Source organism: Ranitomeya variabilis, chromosome 7 (assembly GCF_051348905.1).
Source record: "Ranitomeya variabilis isolate aRanVar5 chromosome 7, aRanVar5.hap1, whole genome shotgun sequence".
Lineage (NCBI taxonomy): Eukaryota > Metazoa > Chordata > Amphibia > Anura > Dendrobatidae > Ranitomeya > Ranitomeya variabilis.
In genome coordinates, this window is record NC_135238.1 from 153,303,760 (window position 1) to 153,321,246 (window position 17,487).

At 42.6% G+C, this 17,487-nt stretch overlaps 1 protein-coding gene across 5 annotated transcripts in view; it reads right to left on the minus strand.

The window, feature by feature from the left end:
- Positions 1-9,748, minus strand: part of KIAA2012 (KIAA2012 ortholog) — a 485,035-nt gene extending 475,287 nt beyond the window's left edge. For 3 of the 5 annotated variants that reach the window (XM_077272094.1, XM_077272093.1, XM_077272091.1), the window contains exon 1: positions 9,415-9,675. In XM_077272094.1, coding sequence (XP_077128209.1) covers positions 9,415-9,501 — 87 coding nt within the window. In that variant the 5' untranslated portion in view covers positions 9,502-9,675. Of the gene's footprint in view, positions 1-9,414 lie in introns of all 5 variants that reach the window. The other 2 variants (XM_077272089.1, XM_077272092.1) reach the window with 2 other exon arrangements.
- Between the last annotated feature and the right edge of the window lie 7,739 nt (positions 9,749-17,487).

Below are 17,487 nucleotides of genomic sequence, written 5' to 3' on the forward strand. Positions count from 1 at the left end.
ATGATGGGAGAAGGAGAGACAGCAGACTTTCCCTCCTCCATCATTGCATTCAACTGTACCGGCGTTATAGATGCTGGTATAGTTGAATGCGGCGGTGCTGGCGGGAGGGTGAGTCGGCGCTGGCGAGTGGCCCACGACTGCCAGTCCGGCCCTGCTTGTATGCATGGTTTGGCTCGGATCTTCCCGTCCCATCTTGTATGCATGGCTGGACTCGCCTGTCCCATCCTTGTATGCATAACTCAACTCGGCTCCCCCCGTCCCAACCTTGTATGCATGGCTTGGCTCGGCTCCCCCCATCCCATCCTTGTATGCATGGCTCGGCTCCCCCGTCCCTTCCTTGTATGCATGGCTCGGCTCCCCTGTCCTCCCCCATCCTCCTCACACCGTCGCTGCACATCCCCGTATCTCCGTTGTCCCGATGGCAGCTCTTCCTGTGCAGAGCCGTCACGTGATACCGCTCATTAAGGTAATGAATATGCGCTCCACGCCTATGGGAGTGGAGATGCGTGCATACTCATTACCTTAATGAGCAGTACCACGTGACCGCTCAGCATAGGACGTCCTGCAGCATCGGGACAATGGAGATGCAGGGACGTTCAACGACGGCGTGAGGAGGGCAAGTATGATGTCATAGCCGCCGGCTCCTGCCACTGCTCTGCCGTTCCCCTTCCCCAGCGGCTTTCTGGACCATGACTCGTGTATAAGTTGAGGGGGGCATTTTCAGCATAAAAAAAGTGCTGAAAATCTCAGCTTATACACAAGTATATACGGTAATATTAGTGAAGCTGTAACTGTCGATGAACAACTGGTGGCATTCCGAGGTAGGTGCCCGTTCAGACAATACATACCGAGTAAGCCAAAGTACGGCATCAAGATATGGACACTTTGTGACAGCAAATGTTTATAAGTTGTAAATGCTCAAGTGAATACAGGAAGAAACCCTGGAGAAAGAGCTGAAAAAAAATCAGGGTATGTGAGTTATTCTCGATTTGACTCATGGACTAAATGGACAAAATGTCACATGTGACAAATTTTTTACATCCTACCAACTGGGCCAGATGTTGCCAAAAAGACAACTTACCATGCTGGGTACTATAAGGAAAGATAAGCCAGAACTGCCGCAAGGTATCCTTAGTAAAAGAGATGCGTATAGTTCTACTTTTTACTTTACTTGAAATACAACAGTTGTGTCTTACGTTCCCAAAAAAATAAACATGTAATTCTAATGAGCACTATGCACCATGACAATGCAATAAGTAATTGAGAAAACAGAAAGCCGGACATGATATTAGATTAAACTGTCACAAAAGGGGCAGTTGATACACTAGATCAATCAGTATCAACATACACATGCAAACGCAAAACTAATCGTTGGCCAATGATAATATTTTACAACATTCTGGATGTTTCGGCATACAACGCATTTGTTTTATGGAGAGAAATCGACCCCAATTGAAATGGAAATAAGCTGCATAAAAGAAGAATTTTTATTGAAGAATTAGGAAAATCCCTAGTTAGGCCGTATAGCGAACCCAGAAAAGTAAACCCCAGAAGTGAAAGAACAGCAGCCATTGTGAAGAGTGTCCAGCAGCATGCTCAAGGAAGAGACTCCACGGCCTCCACCAGCACAGCTACCAGCCAAAAAAGGAAAAGATGTAGCTTTTGTATCTTCATGTGACAATAAAACAAATCTGACGTGCTGGGTGTTCAAAATATCTATGTAAAGGACATGTGTTTTATTATTCTGTTCAATGTAAAAATGCATGAACCTGTTCAACCTTTTTAGAGATCAAAAAGAAAAACTGAAGTTTTCATTATTTTCATTTGTAGTTTAAATTATGTTAGCACAAATTTATATTTACCGTATATACTCGAGTATAAGCCGACGCGAGTATAAGCAGAGACCCCTAATTTTGCTACAAAAATCTGGGAAAACTTAATGACTCGAGTATAAGCCTAGGGTAGGAAATGCAGCAGCTACTGGTAAATGTCAAAAATAAAAATAAATACCAATAAAAGTAAAATTAATTGAGACATCAGTAGGTTAAGTGTTTTTGAATATCTATATTGAATCAGGAGCCCCATATAATAGTCCATACAGTTCATGATAGGCCCCATAAGATGCTCCATACAAAATACGCCCCATATAATGCTCCATACAGTTTATGATGGGCCCCATAAGATGCTCCATATTAAAATATGCCCCATATAATGCTGCACAAATGCTGATTATGGCCCCATAAGATGCTCCATAGACACATTTGCCTTATATAATGCTCCACAAATGCTGATTATGGTCCACAAAGATGCTCCATAGACTATTATGCCAAATATGCTGTTGCTGGAATTAAAAAAAAAAAAAAAATCACATACTCACCTCTCGTTGCTCAGGCCCCCAGCACTTGCTATAGTCACCTGTCCGCGTTCCACCGCCAGGCGCTGCTGTGTCTTCCGCGTCCTCTGCACTGACTGTTCAGGCAGAGGGTGGCGCGCACACTAATGGCGTCATCACGTCCTCTGACCTGAGCGTCACTGCAGAGGACGTGGAAGACGGAGAGTCGCAGATGGTGGAACGGGGGACAGGTGAATATCGCACACTGCCCCGTCATACTCACCTGCTCCTGGCGCGGTCCCTGCACATCCCTGGTTCTCCGGGCACTGACAGCTTCTTCCTGTATTGAGCGGTCACATGGTACTGCTCATTACAGTAATGAATATGCGGCTCCACCCCTATGGGAGTGGAGTCGGGTCCAAACACAGGGAGAGAACATACAAACTCCTTGCAGATGTTGTCCTTTGTGGGGTTTGAACCAGGACTCCAGCGCTGTGGTATCCACTGCGCCACCGCGCTGCCCATCATTTTTGTAGGCACTATGAAAAATAAAAGCTTCAACCTAAATTAAAGCTAATGCCAACACTTCCATAATTGCTGCCTCTTCTGGAGTTAGACAGCTGTTATTTAAATAGAAAAATCTGACACAATCTGTGTGAAAGGCAGAGGCATAACAATTGTAGGAGGTACGACCATGACTGAGCCTATGGGTGAGGAGGGCCTGTTGGGGTCAGCCCTATTTTCAAACAAAACTGCATCCTCAGCCCACCTCCAGTTGAAACCTATTGTGGAACAAAGAGCCACTGACTCCCTGACCCGCAACTGCAGGGCATAATATCAATTTTGAAGGTGGGGCTTGCACTCTTATGCAGGTGAGGGTCTCTGTTCCACAGCTGTAGAGTAAGAGCGGGGTAAGGAGCCAACAGGAACAGGGAGACGAAGGAAGAAGAGAACAGAGCCACTTCGTGTGGGAGTGGGCACAGGTCATTATTAATTATTAATTTACAAGGGCCGGAATTGGAAGACATTGGACAACATGGTGCCTCAGTAGTAAGCACATGTATCATTGAAGCACTGGGGTATTTGGTACAAGTCCCAACCAAGGACAACATCTGCAAGGAGTTTGTATGTTCTCCACATGTTAGGAGTGTGGAAGGAAACCTACTCAAAGACATACTGATAGGGAATTTAGAATGTGACCCCTATTGGTGCAGTGATGATAATGTCTGCAAAATGCTTTGGAATTAATGGTGCTTTATAAATGAGTAAAATAAATAAATTGGAAGACTTTATTTATTTGAGCCAGAACTGGAGGACATTATTATTACATGGGGGTCAGAATTTGAGGACATTATTAATTTATGAGGACCAGAATTGCATGACTTATACCTCAATAATTTATGGGGTGCAGAATTGAAGGAGATTATTAACTTATGGGAGCCAGAATTGGATAACATTATTACAATAAGGGGGGCCACATTAGTGGAAATTAGTAATGTATGGGGCCACAAAGTGAAATATTACTACTCTACGGCAACGCAAAAAGAAACGTTACATCTGTATGGGGCATAAGTGGTGAGAAATACTGCTGTACTACTTGATGCCAGGATGGGGGATATTCTACTGTTTTTGAGCACAAAGGGGACATACCATATATACTCGGGTATGAGCCGAGATTTTCAGCCCGTTTTCTTTAGGCTAAAAGTGCCCCTTTCGGCTTATACTCTAGTCATTGTCCCAGGGGTCGGCGGGGGAGTGGCAGGAGTGGCGGCTGTCACATCATACTCCCCTGCTCCCGGTGCGGTCTCTGCACGTCCCTGTTTCTCAGATGATCTCTAGCACTGGCAGCTTGTTCCTGTGATCAGTTGTCACGTGGTACCGCTCATTAAAGTAATAAATATGGACGCGACTCCACTCCCATAGGCGTGGATTTCATATTCATTACTTTAATAAGCGGTACCATGTAACTGCTGAACACAGGAACAAGCTGCCAGCGCCAGAGACCATCAGAGAAGCAGGGACCGTGCCAGGACGGGGTGAGTATGACGGGGGAGGGTGAGCCATGCGATATTCACCTGTCCCCGTTCCACTGCCGGGCTCGGTCTTCCGCGTCGTCTGGCTGTGACGTTCAGGTCAGAGGGCGCGATGATGTGGTTAGTGCGCGCCCTCTGCCTGAACAGTCACTGCAGAAAGCCGGAAGACACAGCGGCTAGCGGCGGTGGAACGGGGACAGGTGAATATTGCAAATGCCGGTGACCTGAGCCAGCGGCGACTCCCGCACCTGGCCCCCTTAGCGCGCCGGTGTCCCCTCCTGCTCAGGACACTGGCACCAGACCGCCAGCGATGAGAGGTGAGTATGTAATTTTTTTTTTAATCGCAGCATATGGGGCATATTATTCTATGGAGCATCTTATGGGGCCATCATTAGCCTTTTATGCAGCATTACATAGGGCATATTTTAATATGGAGCATCTTATGGGGCCCATCATGAACTTTATAGAGCATTATATGGGGCGTATTTTGTATGGAGCATCTTATAGGGCCCATCATGAACTGTATGAAGCATTATATGGGGCTCCTGATTCAATATGGATATTCAAAAACACTTAACCTACTGATGTCTCAATCAATATTACTGTTATTGGTATCTATTTTTATTTTTGAAATTTATCAGTAGCTGCTGCATTTCCCACCCTAGGCTTATACTTGAGTCAATAAGTTTTCCCAGTTTTTTGTGGCAAAGTTAGGGGTCTCGAGTCGGCTTATACTCGAGTATATACGGTAAGTATTATTACTTTACTAGAGACACTGAGGGAAAAGCAAGGAGGGTGCTCTAGATGTGATCAGCCATAGATATATGTGTATTTGCAATTTGCAGAAAGTAGTCCTGGCTGGAAGAAGTTAGAGCACTGTGCACCCGATGAAGAAAAAGAAAAGCAAAAAGGAATTACTTGAACTGGAGAGAGCACTGGTAAATATCTTGAGTTTCTGGTTGTGTCTATGAGGTTACCTTCCACTATGGGATAATTGCATGGGGTGGAATTGGTGTTAGCACTGCGATTTTTATTAATAACCAATATGGTAGAAGAGATATCTTGTGCTAAATTCCGATTTCAAGCAAAAAAAGAGAAAAAAGCCAGCTCACCGATAGATGTAAGAGGCACGGAACTTCGTACTGACACGACGTAGTGGAATCCCAAAAACAAAGAAAAAGTTGTTCCAGCTTCTTGATAAAATTTAGTTTTTAATCCAACATATTAAAATCCAAAAGGACACACTCCTGGGACAATGCCATAACACATGTGAAGAGAGCTACGCGTTTCGACCTGACGGTCTTTGTCACAGCTGATCTATTAGGTAGCCCATCCGGTATAAGAAGGACTACTGCACCAATGGAAAGGTGAAGAGAAGTCACCTGACCCAAAGGTCCTGTGCAATATAAAATATATAAGACATTATCAAATTGCTATATGCATACAATAGAAAAATTCAATAAAATCCAACAGATGCATAAATAATCAGAAATGAACAGAAAAAAACAAACAAACAAACAAAAAAATTGATAAAAAATATACATCGAAATACTGCTATTATCCATGTCAATAGTTATTGTGTACACTGGGATCCTACTATTATTTATATTAATAGTGAAACATGAGTTCACTTTTTTTGTTGAGACCAAACGGAAATCTTGTACCTAAATTAAAAATCCAAAAGGCTTCCCGTGTGAGCAGAGCCCTATGCATATCACCTCCTCATGGAGATTTTTTTATTTTTTCAATGCCTGTTACTCTCAGGGAATCCGTATTGCGTGAGTGTACTTCAATGAAATGTGTTGCACAATAAGAAAACCAAAAAATCGAATATCAGAACATTTATACAATATTAAATGCACAATTAAGAATAGTCGTACCATTTCCTCTGTAGCCAGACATTTCATTGAAGTACACTCACGCAATACGGATTCCCTGAGAGTAACAGGCATTGAAAAAATAAAAAAATCTCCACGAGGAGGTGATATGCATAGGGCTCTGCTCACACGGGAAGCCTTTTGGATTTTTAATTTAGGTACAAGATTTCCGTTTGGTCTCAACAAAAAAAGTGAACTCATGTTTCACTATTAATATAAATAATAGTAGGATCCCAGTGTACACAATAACTATTGACATGGATAATAGCAGTATTTCGATGTATATTTTTTATCAATTTTTTTTTTTTTTTTTCTGTTCATTTCTGATTATTTATGCATCTGTTGGATTTTATTGAATTTTTCTATTGTATGCATATAGCAATTTGATAATGTCTTATATATTCTAAATTCCGATCACAGACTTCTCCCGGAAGTCCGTTTTAATGTTTGGAGTTTCGGGGGAAGTCTGTGAGGAGAGAGATTCAAAGTTTGGGTCCCCATTGGATTCAATGGGGTTCGGATTCAAGTTCAAGTTCGGGTACAGTTCTGCCACCCGAACCGAACTTTGGTCTAAAGTTCAGTCGGTTACTAGAACCCGAACTTCCACGGGTCCGCTCATCTCTAGTCACTATGTGATGGTAAGATATGGTCTGTGTGACTGTATTTACCCCTTGAATCTGATAATATTGACATATTGGTCTTGGTACAGTGGGTTTTGTTCAGTAACAAAAAAGGTTGGTCATATTCATACACTAGACACTATGTGGTGGAACATATGGACATGATATGTAAATTTTGTTCAGTAATAGTATGGGGATAGTATTTGTTCTTCGGTAACTATATGACTACCGTATATTTATTTACATTTATTACTTAGAAAATTATCTTACTGTCATGTTTTTCTGTCAGATTTATAAATTCTATTTGTATTATTCTTTATTGGGGCTAGCACAGTCTCTACCAACCTTACTGGGGCCTACACATCTGAACAACATGCTAATGAATGGCGGGGGGTGTCATCTCCTGTTCAAATTATGTCTTGGGGTCCATAAGACTCTAGTTATGTCACTGGTGAGAGGTGCACAATCATTGATAGAGAAATACAGAGAAAGCTATCCAGCGCTCTAGGGAATAGTTTTAGCTATACTAGACAATTTGATATATGGTGGTTTGAGGAATATTTTACACTAGATGGTGGCCCGATTCTAACGCATCGTGTATTCTAGAATATGTATGTAGTTTATTTATGAAGATTAGTGTTGAGCGATACCGTCCGATACTTGAAAGTATCGGTATCGGAAAGTATCGGCCGATACCGGCAAAGTATCGGATCTGATCCGATACCGATACCCGATACCTATACAAGTGAATGGGACTCAAGTATTGGAAGGTATCCCTGATGGTTCCCAGGGTCTGAAGGAGAGGAAACTCTCCTTCAGGCCCTGTGATCCATATTAATGTGTAAAATAAATAATTAAAATAAAAAATATTGATATACTCACCTCTCCGACGCAGCCTGGACCTTAAAGCTGTGAACCGGCGCCTTCTTTGCTTAAAATGAGCGCGTTTATGGCCTTCCATGACGTCACGGCTTCTGATTGGTCGCGTGCCGCTCATGTGACCGCCACGCAACCAATCACAAGCCGTGACGTAATTCTCAGGTCCTAAATTCCTAGAATTAGGTGAGTATATCAATATTTTTTATTTTAATTCTTTATTTTACACATTAATGTTGTTTCGATGCCAATTCCCGATACCACAAAAGTATCGGATCTCGGTATCGGAATTCCGATACCGCAAGTATCGTCCGATACCCGATACTTGCGGTATCGGAATGCTCAACACTAATGAAGATTTAAGAATAATGCAATGAATACACAGGATTTTCCTGGTAAAATATATACATTATCATTAAATTTTATTGCTCATAGAACTTAATACAACTGAACGAAATTATTAAACAGATCATCAAAATATATAAACCATTACATGAATATATAACTGTATTTAAATAAATCATCGGACGAAAGAAGTACATCGACACTATAATATATTTGTTAACAATATCAACCCAAAATATTTTTGTACACCACATTGACTGACTGAACGTGTTCAGTAAACGTGAGTGAACTATGTCGCACTGTGACTGATAGAACTTGTTCAGTAAACGTGACTGAACTACGTGGCACTGTGACTGACAGAACTTGTTCAGTACACGTCAGTGAACTATGTCGCACTGTGACTGACAGAACGTGTTCAGTAAACGTGAGTGAACTATGTCGCACTGTGACTGATAGAACTTGTTCAGTAAACGTGACTGAACTACGTGGCACTGTGACTGACAGAACTTGTTCAGTAAACGTGAGTGAACTATGTCGCACTGTGACTGATAGAACTTTTTCAGTAAACGTGACTGAACTATGTGGCACTGTGACTGACTGAACGTGTTCAGTAAACGTGAGTGAACTATGTCGCACTGTGACTGAACGTGTTCAGTAAACGTGAGTGAACTATATCGCACTGTGACTGACAGAACTTGTTCAGTAAACGTGACTGAACTACGTGGCACTGTGACTGACAGAACTTGTTCAGTAAACATGAGTGAACTAAGTCGCACTGTGACTGATAGAACTTGTTCAGTAAATGTGACTGAACTACGTGGCACTGTGACTGACAGAACTTGTTCAGTAAACGTGAATGAACTATGTGGTACTGTGACTGACAGAACTTGTTCAGTAAACGTGACTGAACTACGTGGCACTGTGACTGACAGAACTTGTTCAGTAAACATGAGTGAACTAAGTCGCTCTGTGACTGATAGAACTTGTTCAGTAAATGTGACTGAACTACGTGGCACTGTGACTGACAGAACTTGTTCAGTAAACGTGAATGAACTATGTGGTACTGTGACTGACAGAACTTGTTCAGTAAACGTGGCTGAACTGCGTGGCACTGTGACTGACAGAACTTGTTCAGTAAACGTGAGTGAACTATGAGGCGACCAATCAGCGACACGGGATTTCCGTTGCAGACAAACAGAATTAGACGATTATATAGTAGATTGGTTGTGAGAAACATTGCCTATTCATATGAGTGATAAAATAATAAAATTGAAATATATTGCATATACACAAAAAATCTTCCATGTTCATTATCTGAAATATCATCTCACCTCTGGCTCATAATAAACCACTAGCTTCTCTTGAGAGGTTTTGACCATCTGGGCATTCCCACGGCTCAGGAGTGACAGAGTTGACATCTTTCATGGCGGACCTCCAGCAATGGCAGACCTCCCAAAACCCTGCACTCTCACATGCCAGGGCTGCCAACCTCCAGGGCAGGAAGCCGTCTTCTTTTAATAAATCTTGAGAGATGGATAGTGGTGCACAGACTTATCCAGGACCGGATCTGTATATTAGAAGAGATTTGTGACAGGATTTCCAGTCCCGCCCATTGCTGGCACTGTTTGTGTTGTCTGCCTTGCACTGGTTGCCATAGACTGCACTGTCCCAAGTTGTTCTCTGAAACTCTTCACTGCTCCTCATTGTTAAAACAGATTGTTTCTGGTGTTACCTTGGCAGCAAGTAGAGGAGAGCGAGAGCCCTCAGGGATGTGTAGAAATACCAGCAGTAAACTTGGTGCAATTACTTACTGATACAAACAGTGTATGAACATTTCCCTCAAAACTTCAAAGAAATATTCAGTAAATATTGGACATCAAGGCCACGTTCACATGTTCAGTATTTGGTCAGTATTTTACCTCAGTATTTGTAAGCCAAAACCAGGAGTGGGTGATAAATACAGAAGTGGTGACGTGTTTCTATTATACTTTTCCTCTGATTGTTTCTCTCCTGATTTTGGCTTACAAATACTAAGGTAGAAAACTGACCAAAATCTGAACATGTGAACATGGCCTTATGCTACGTTCCCATGAGGAGTATTTCGTGTGTTTTTGATGTTTGTAGATTATCTGCTGCATTTCTGCATCTATTCGCTATATTAGGTTATTTGCCTTTTTTTATGTGTTTTTGAGTGCGTTTTTTCACATGCTTCTTTACTTTGTTTTTTCAGCTGTGGGTTCCGGCTCTTTTTGGTATATCATGTTTTACATAATTACATATTTAAATATGTGATTCTTCAGAATTTCTTTTAGTCTTTGCCTGATGAAGAGACCCGTGCAGTCTCGAAAGCTTGCAATTTGTTACCATATTTTCAGTTAGCCATTAAAAGGTATCAACCACTGAGGACTCTCAATTCTAAATATTTTTCTAGCTACTGGCTAACACGGTACCAAGATATATATCTTTCCTGTATCAATTTGGTGATCTGAAACATTAAAGGGGTATTCCATCTCCAAGATCCTATCCCAATATGTAGTAGGTGTAATTCACTGTCTCTTTCCTCATGTAAAGGCATTGCAGGACCTTAGGTATTCATGGCTACGACCACTAGCAATTAGCTAACTGTCACTATATGAGTGGTCGTAACCATGGATACCTAAGGTCATGCAATGCCTGCACATGAGGAAAGAGACATAGCAAATCAGAAAAACTATACTACATTTGTAATTGGAGGTATTTGCTAATATTATTATACGTACTACATATTGGGATAGGATCTTGAAGATGGGAATACCCCTTTAAGTGTGATAAACATGCAAAAGAATAGGAAATCAGGGCGGGGCAAACGCTTTTTCACATAACTGTATTTATACCTATCAATGAGATCTCCTGAGAAGTCTTTTTTTGTAAGCTAAACAAGCCGAACTTTTCCAACCTCTCCTCATATGAGAGGCCTTCCATCCCTAGTAATAATCTAGTTGCCCATCATTGAACTGATTCTAACTTCTGAATATCGTTTTTAAAATGTGAAGCACAAAACTGGATCCCATATTCTAGATGTTTTAAATAAAACTGCTTTGTTTTAGACACTTCCTGGTATATGACTTTGATAAAACTTTATTGATAGTCATGTGCAAATTAGTGTGAAAAAAACACTAAAACCGTATTTGCCTTATGTTACCAGCAGATTTTCCTAATTTAATTCAAGTCTTATGTGAAATATGCAGCGCAGATCAGTTTACCCTTCATAAAAAAGCACAGTTGGCATGAGATTTCTATAAATCTCATCCACTTTGCTGGAAATTAAAGGTGCTGCATTTGTTGTGCAGTGAAAATATGTCATGTCAAAAATGCACCAAATACTGATCGTGGTGTAAGGGGTGTACAAGGACTGGCTTGTGCCCCACTTCCCTATACTCGTGTCTCTACGTCTGAGAAGCTGGTACTGTTGATATGTTTTATAATGCTGCTAAATTGTGTATATGTTGTGTGTATTATAATGTGACTCTGTGTAAAGTATTGCCAATACTATATATACATATATTCCTTGTATTGTATAAATGTAGGAAGAGTGTAGGATTTGGATTAGCCCACTAGAGGGGGCACAATAAAATAGAGTAAGTTAGAAAGTGGATAGACCAATAAAATGTAGCTTATTAGGAGGGGCCAACTGAGTGTAAGTGGGAGAGCTTCCCGAGTTAGCCAGTTGGGGCTGGGAGCCCGGACAAGTCAGTCGAGTCCCATAACATTTAAGCAAGGAGCCCAGCGGTCCAGGGCCTATGGGCTGATGGTCACATGGTAGTGGCAGAACACAGAGCAGCATCAAGATGGTAGCAGCTAACTTCGGGGGAATGATCCCATATGTCTGGGGCGAAACAGACAGGGGATTCCTGAAGCGGGTTGGTCTGGCCAGTCACAATGCTGCGGTACCGAAGGCAACGGTACGACCCTGCAATATTCCTGGAGAAGTGGGACAGCACAAGGAAAGGAAAAGTTATACTCTGTGGAGAATCTTGTGCTGTGTTTGTGATGAAACTGGACGTATTGTGTAAAAATCCAAGTAAAGTTATTTTGTTGGACTTGAATATGGACTCTGACTGTCATTGCGAGGTATTTAAAGGAAGAAGGCCCCAGCCGACTGGAATGGACTCTGATGTGCAAGTAAGTGAATCACCAAGTGCACAAACAGAAGGGACAATGTGTTTACAAAATTTTACTAACATTTCTCTAAGGCTCATGGCCAGCTTTGGTGAAACCATCGATTCATCTTCTAAAACCAGAAGAGAAAGTGTACAGAAATGCTTAACAAACATATTCCTACCCAGTGTATACAGATATCAATCAAATTGACTTTCCACACAAATATGTATTATTAGTTCAGAGATGTTATCTACAGCAGCCATCGACAAGCAAACACTAGCCTAGTCCTCTGTCACTTTCATTATGGGCTGCACTGGTTTATGATGATTGTGTATCAAAAAGCAAAACCTAACAGCAAAGAATTTCACCTGCAATAAAAAGGAAAATGTATTACCTTGACATTAAGGCTGGGGCTACACCAGCGACTTAAAGGGAGTCTGTCACCCCCAGAATTGTATATGAGCTGCGGCTACCGGCATCAGGGGCTTATCTACAGCATTCTGTAATGCTATAGATAAGCCCCCGATGTAACCTGAAAGAGGAGAAATAAAGGTTATATTATACCCACCCAGGGGCGGTCCCGCTGCGGGTCGGGTCCGATGGGCATCGCGGTCCGGTCCGGGGCCTCCCATATTCTTACGATGACGTCCTCTTCTTGTCTTCTTGCCGCGGCTTCGGCACAGGCGTACTTTATCTGCGAAGAAAAAAAAAAAAAAAGGTGTTGTCCCAGCTCCTTAAACGAATTCTTTTATTGAAGACACATTAAAATTGTAAACAGCGGCTAAATCCTCATTCTGTGAAGGTGCACTAGTGTGCCAACAGTCCAGCAACGCATTTCGATCTGAAAAGATCTTTATCACAGCGCCTGCGCACTGCAGTACTTTGCTCTGCCCTCAACAGGGCAGACAAAGTACACCTGTGCAGGAGCTGCGGCAAGAAGAGGACGTCATCGTATGAAGATGGGAGGTGCTGGACCGGACCGCGACGCCCATCGGACCCGGACCGCAGCGGGACCGCTCCTGGGTGAGTATAATATAACCTTTACTTCTCATTTTTCAGGTTACATCGGGGGCTTATCTACAGCATTACAGAATGCTATAGATAAGCCCCTGATGCCGGAGGCCGCAGCACATATACGATTTTGGGGGGTGACAGATTCCCTTTAAGTTGCGACATCGTCTACATGACATTGGTTTGCTCAGGGCCGCTGCTACATATAGAAGTGTAAATTAACATTTATCCTGCTGTAAGTATAAAGCAATAATGCATATAACACAGCATTGTGATTGGGGTGCTACCCTCGTGTGATGCATGTGCTGCACTCATTTGATGAGTGCGCTGTACTCGTGATGTTTATGATATGTGCACTTTATTTGTGTGATGTGTGCGCTGTACTCGTGATGTTTATGATATGTGCACTTTGTATGATGTGTGCGCTGTACTCGTGATGTTTATGATATGTGCACTTTGTATGATGTGTGCGCTGTACTCGTGATGTTTATGATATGTGCACTTTGTATGATGTGTGCGCTGTACTCGTGATGTTTATGATATGTGCACTTTGTATGATGTGTGCTCTGTACTCTGGATATTTATGATATGTGCACTTTGTATGATGTGTGCGCTGTACTCGTGATGTTTATGATATGTGCACTTTGTATGATGTGTGTGCTGTACTCTGGATATTTATGATATGTGCACTTTGTATGATGTGTGCGCTGTACTCGTGATGTTTATATGTGCATTTTATTTGTATGATGTGTCTGCTGAGCTTGTGTAATGTATAGAATGTGTGTGCTGTACTGATGTGACGTGCCTGCATTGTGTCCAGTGTACTTTGTACTTGTATGACATGACCTGTTTTTGTTGTGTCAAATAATTTTACTTAAAGGGGTTTTCTGTTAAAATTCTTTTAATGCCCTAAGGCTTATGCTAGGTAAAAACAATACTAGAGTAACGCATTTTCATCATGGCTAGCAATTCCTCTTTGCTACGGCTCTCATCTTTGTTTTCAGGCCGCGGCTATGATGTCATGACTATAACATATGACTGATGGAGCTAATCACTTAGCTCCGCAGTCATACCAAGGTAGACAGAACAAGCTGCTGAGCTCTGTGATTGGCTAAAGTGGGCATGTGTAACATTTCTACTACAGGCTGTTCTAGATTGAGGAGTAGCAGACAGAGACCTCACTGGACCAGGGAAAAATGAGTAACTTTAATATTATTGCTTTTTTCCCTAGCACAAGCCAATGAGCACAACATAATGAAAATGGAAGACCACTTTAAGATTGGGAGGCGCCATACACAATTCTTGCACAGGGGCCTTTGCTCTGAGAGTCTGCCCCTGTATCTCCCATCCTGGTATATGTTCCCCCCCTCCCTCGTTCACCCCATCAGCCTATTTTCACCTTCATGACCAGGCCAATTTTTTCAATTCTGACCACTGTCACTTTATGTGGTGATAACTCTGGAAGGCTTCAATGGATCCCACTGATTGTAAAGCTTTTTCATGACATACTGTATTTCATGATAGTGGTAAAATTTGTTCAATGTGAATAGCGTTTTTTTGTGAAAATATGGAAAATCTGGTGAAAATTTCACAATTTTATAAATATATTTAATTTTTATACCCTGAAACCAGACACAAACTAGTTAATAATTAACGTTTCCCACATGTCTACTTTACATCAGCACAATTTTTGAAACATCATTTTTTTCTTATGCTAAGTTCACACTTGCGGATCGGGGCTTTGTGGACGGCTGCGTACTTCCTCCCTGAAGATCCGCCCACTGACGCACTTCTTCCGTTTAGGTCTGCCTACTTCTGCATGCGTCCTGCGTACCTATCTTTAACATTGGGCATGCAGGACATGAGGATGTATGCGGTTGTATGCAGATGCATCGTTTTGATGCTCCCGCACGGGGATGCAACAAGGAATAATTGCACCATACAATTTGTTCAATTTTTCCTGAGTAAGTCATTACCCCAGTTGCACAGTGCAACAGTCAGAAGGGAAGGAGCGCCATATTGCAGTTCAGATTTTGCTTGAATTGTTAGAGGGGGTGCCATGTCACATTGGCAGAGCCCCCGAGGTGCCAAAACAGCAGAAACCCCCATAAGTGACACCATTTTACAAACTACGCTCCCCAATGAATTCAAGTAAGGGTGCGATTTTTGGGAGGCAGAATGAACAAAAACCAGCAAGTCAGTAATTTTACTTTTATTTTTTTATGCCGTTCCCCGTGTGCTAAAATTGGTAAGGCAGCTGTCATGCCGTTCTCTCTGTATCTGGTTTTCGGCATGACAATGCATATGTTTGCTTTAACCCTTTACTCTTTTCCCCCTAATTTGAGCTGGGATACTGTTGGCTGTTACCTGGATGGAGCCTTCTCAATTCCCTGCTCTGCTGCGCAGCCGTACATGGTGGTTAGGTGTTTTCTATTGCATGACCTTCCTCATGTGCGGTCCCTGGTTGCGCTGTGGAAGCTGTCCGTGGGTTGTGAGGTCATTTGCAGCTGGTGCATGACTTTCCACGTGTCAGTGCATGCAGTGACAGTCTGGTGCCCTAAGCCACAGTTCCTGCACTGATTGTGCTGTAATGGTTTCTGTGTGTGTTAAGGGCATGCGCGGCCACACCTTCCCTGCTTTTATCACGGTTAGGGTGTGTACTTGAAATGCTGTCTCCAGCCAATTGCTGAGGGGCAGCTCCTATATAAAGTCCCCCTGCCCTATGAGCAGGGTCTGAGCTACTCACAAAGCTCCTGAACTTTGCTATGTGTGTTTGTGTTCCTGCACCTCTCCTGTCTATGTTTTGGTACCAAAGTCCTCGCCTTGATTCCTGTTTTTTCCTGTTCTGGCGCCTGCCCTGGAGGCGGTATATCCAGGCCCGAATTCTTGATCCTGTACCTGAACCTGTCTGTACTGTGCCTGCTGTTATTATGCCCTGGGCTGCCACGTTTGTGTCCCAGCCGACAACCTGGGCTGCCAGTGTCCCAGATGTCTATCCGGTATTCCTGATATCCTGATGCCCTGCCTGTGTCCTGATGTCCTGTCTGTACCCTGATGTCTTGCCTGTGTCCTGATGACCTTGTGTACCCTGATGTCCTGCCTGTGTCCTGAAGTCCCGCCTATGTGTGCCTCGGTGATCCGTTGCCTTGGGGTCCACTGGGTGGTACCCTTCTGGGAGGTGTGGAATCGGGAGCCTGACATCATGTTTTGTTTATGTACTGTGTGACTTTACTTTAGTAAACTTACTTTCTCTGTACCTGAAGTTGTGCAGTGTAATCGAGTCCTACGTGTCTCTTCCTTGTCCTCATGCTCAGCTGCCACAGAACCCCGGTCTCTGCCCTCCCCTAGTTGGGGTAGGCCCGGGTCCCCCTCTGCGGTATAAAGGGTCTGTATTGCATCCCCGGGGGACACGCTCACCACGCCATCATGGTCGGTCGGCGTCTATGGGCTGGGCTGCATCAGTAGCTGCAGCTGACCGTGACAGCAGCTTTATTCTTCGGGTCAGTACGATTACAGCGATACCACATATATTTTTTTTATGTTTTGGCGCTTTTACATAAAAACAAAAACTATTGAAAAAATAATTATTTTTGCATTTCTTTATTCTGAGAGCTATAGCTTTTTTATTTTTCCACTGATGGAGCTGTATAGCGGCTTGTTTTTTGTGGGACAGCTATACCATTTTTCTTAACATTTGTCTTTTTGATTGCGTTTTATTCCACGTTTTGCTGTATGATGAAAAAGCATAGTCTTTCCCTCTTTTTTATTCACTGTGTTCACTGAAGGAGCTAACAAGTGTGACAGTTTTATATATCGGGCCATTCCGGACTCGACTATACCAAATATATGTAAATGTGTGAGAACACCTTCCCAGCCACAAGAAAAATCATAAATGGCTCTCCAGAGGGGATAGATGAGGTGGCTGAGTAGGGTCCTTTCCATACCAGTAGCAGTAATGAAACTCCGCACTCAAAAGGATATGTTGCAAAGCAAGGTGAATTTATTTACAGTCCATGGATCAACAGCTAGTGCATAACGTTTCGGCCCACATGGACCTTCATTAGATAAATGCAGTGTTCTTGAAGTGGAAGACGAGTAGTCAATACTGATAGGGGATGACACTTTAAACAGACTGAAGGTGGTAAGAGGTATGTCGGCGCTGGGGTATGGTCAGGAAGCGTGTATGGATATGTCCAAAGTTGGGAAGGGGTTAATGTATAGAAAAAAATTAGTACAAAAAAACTATGCGTTCT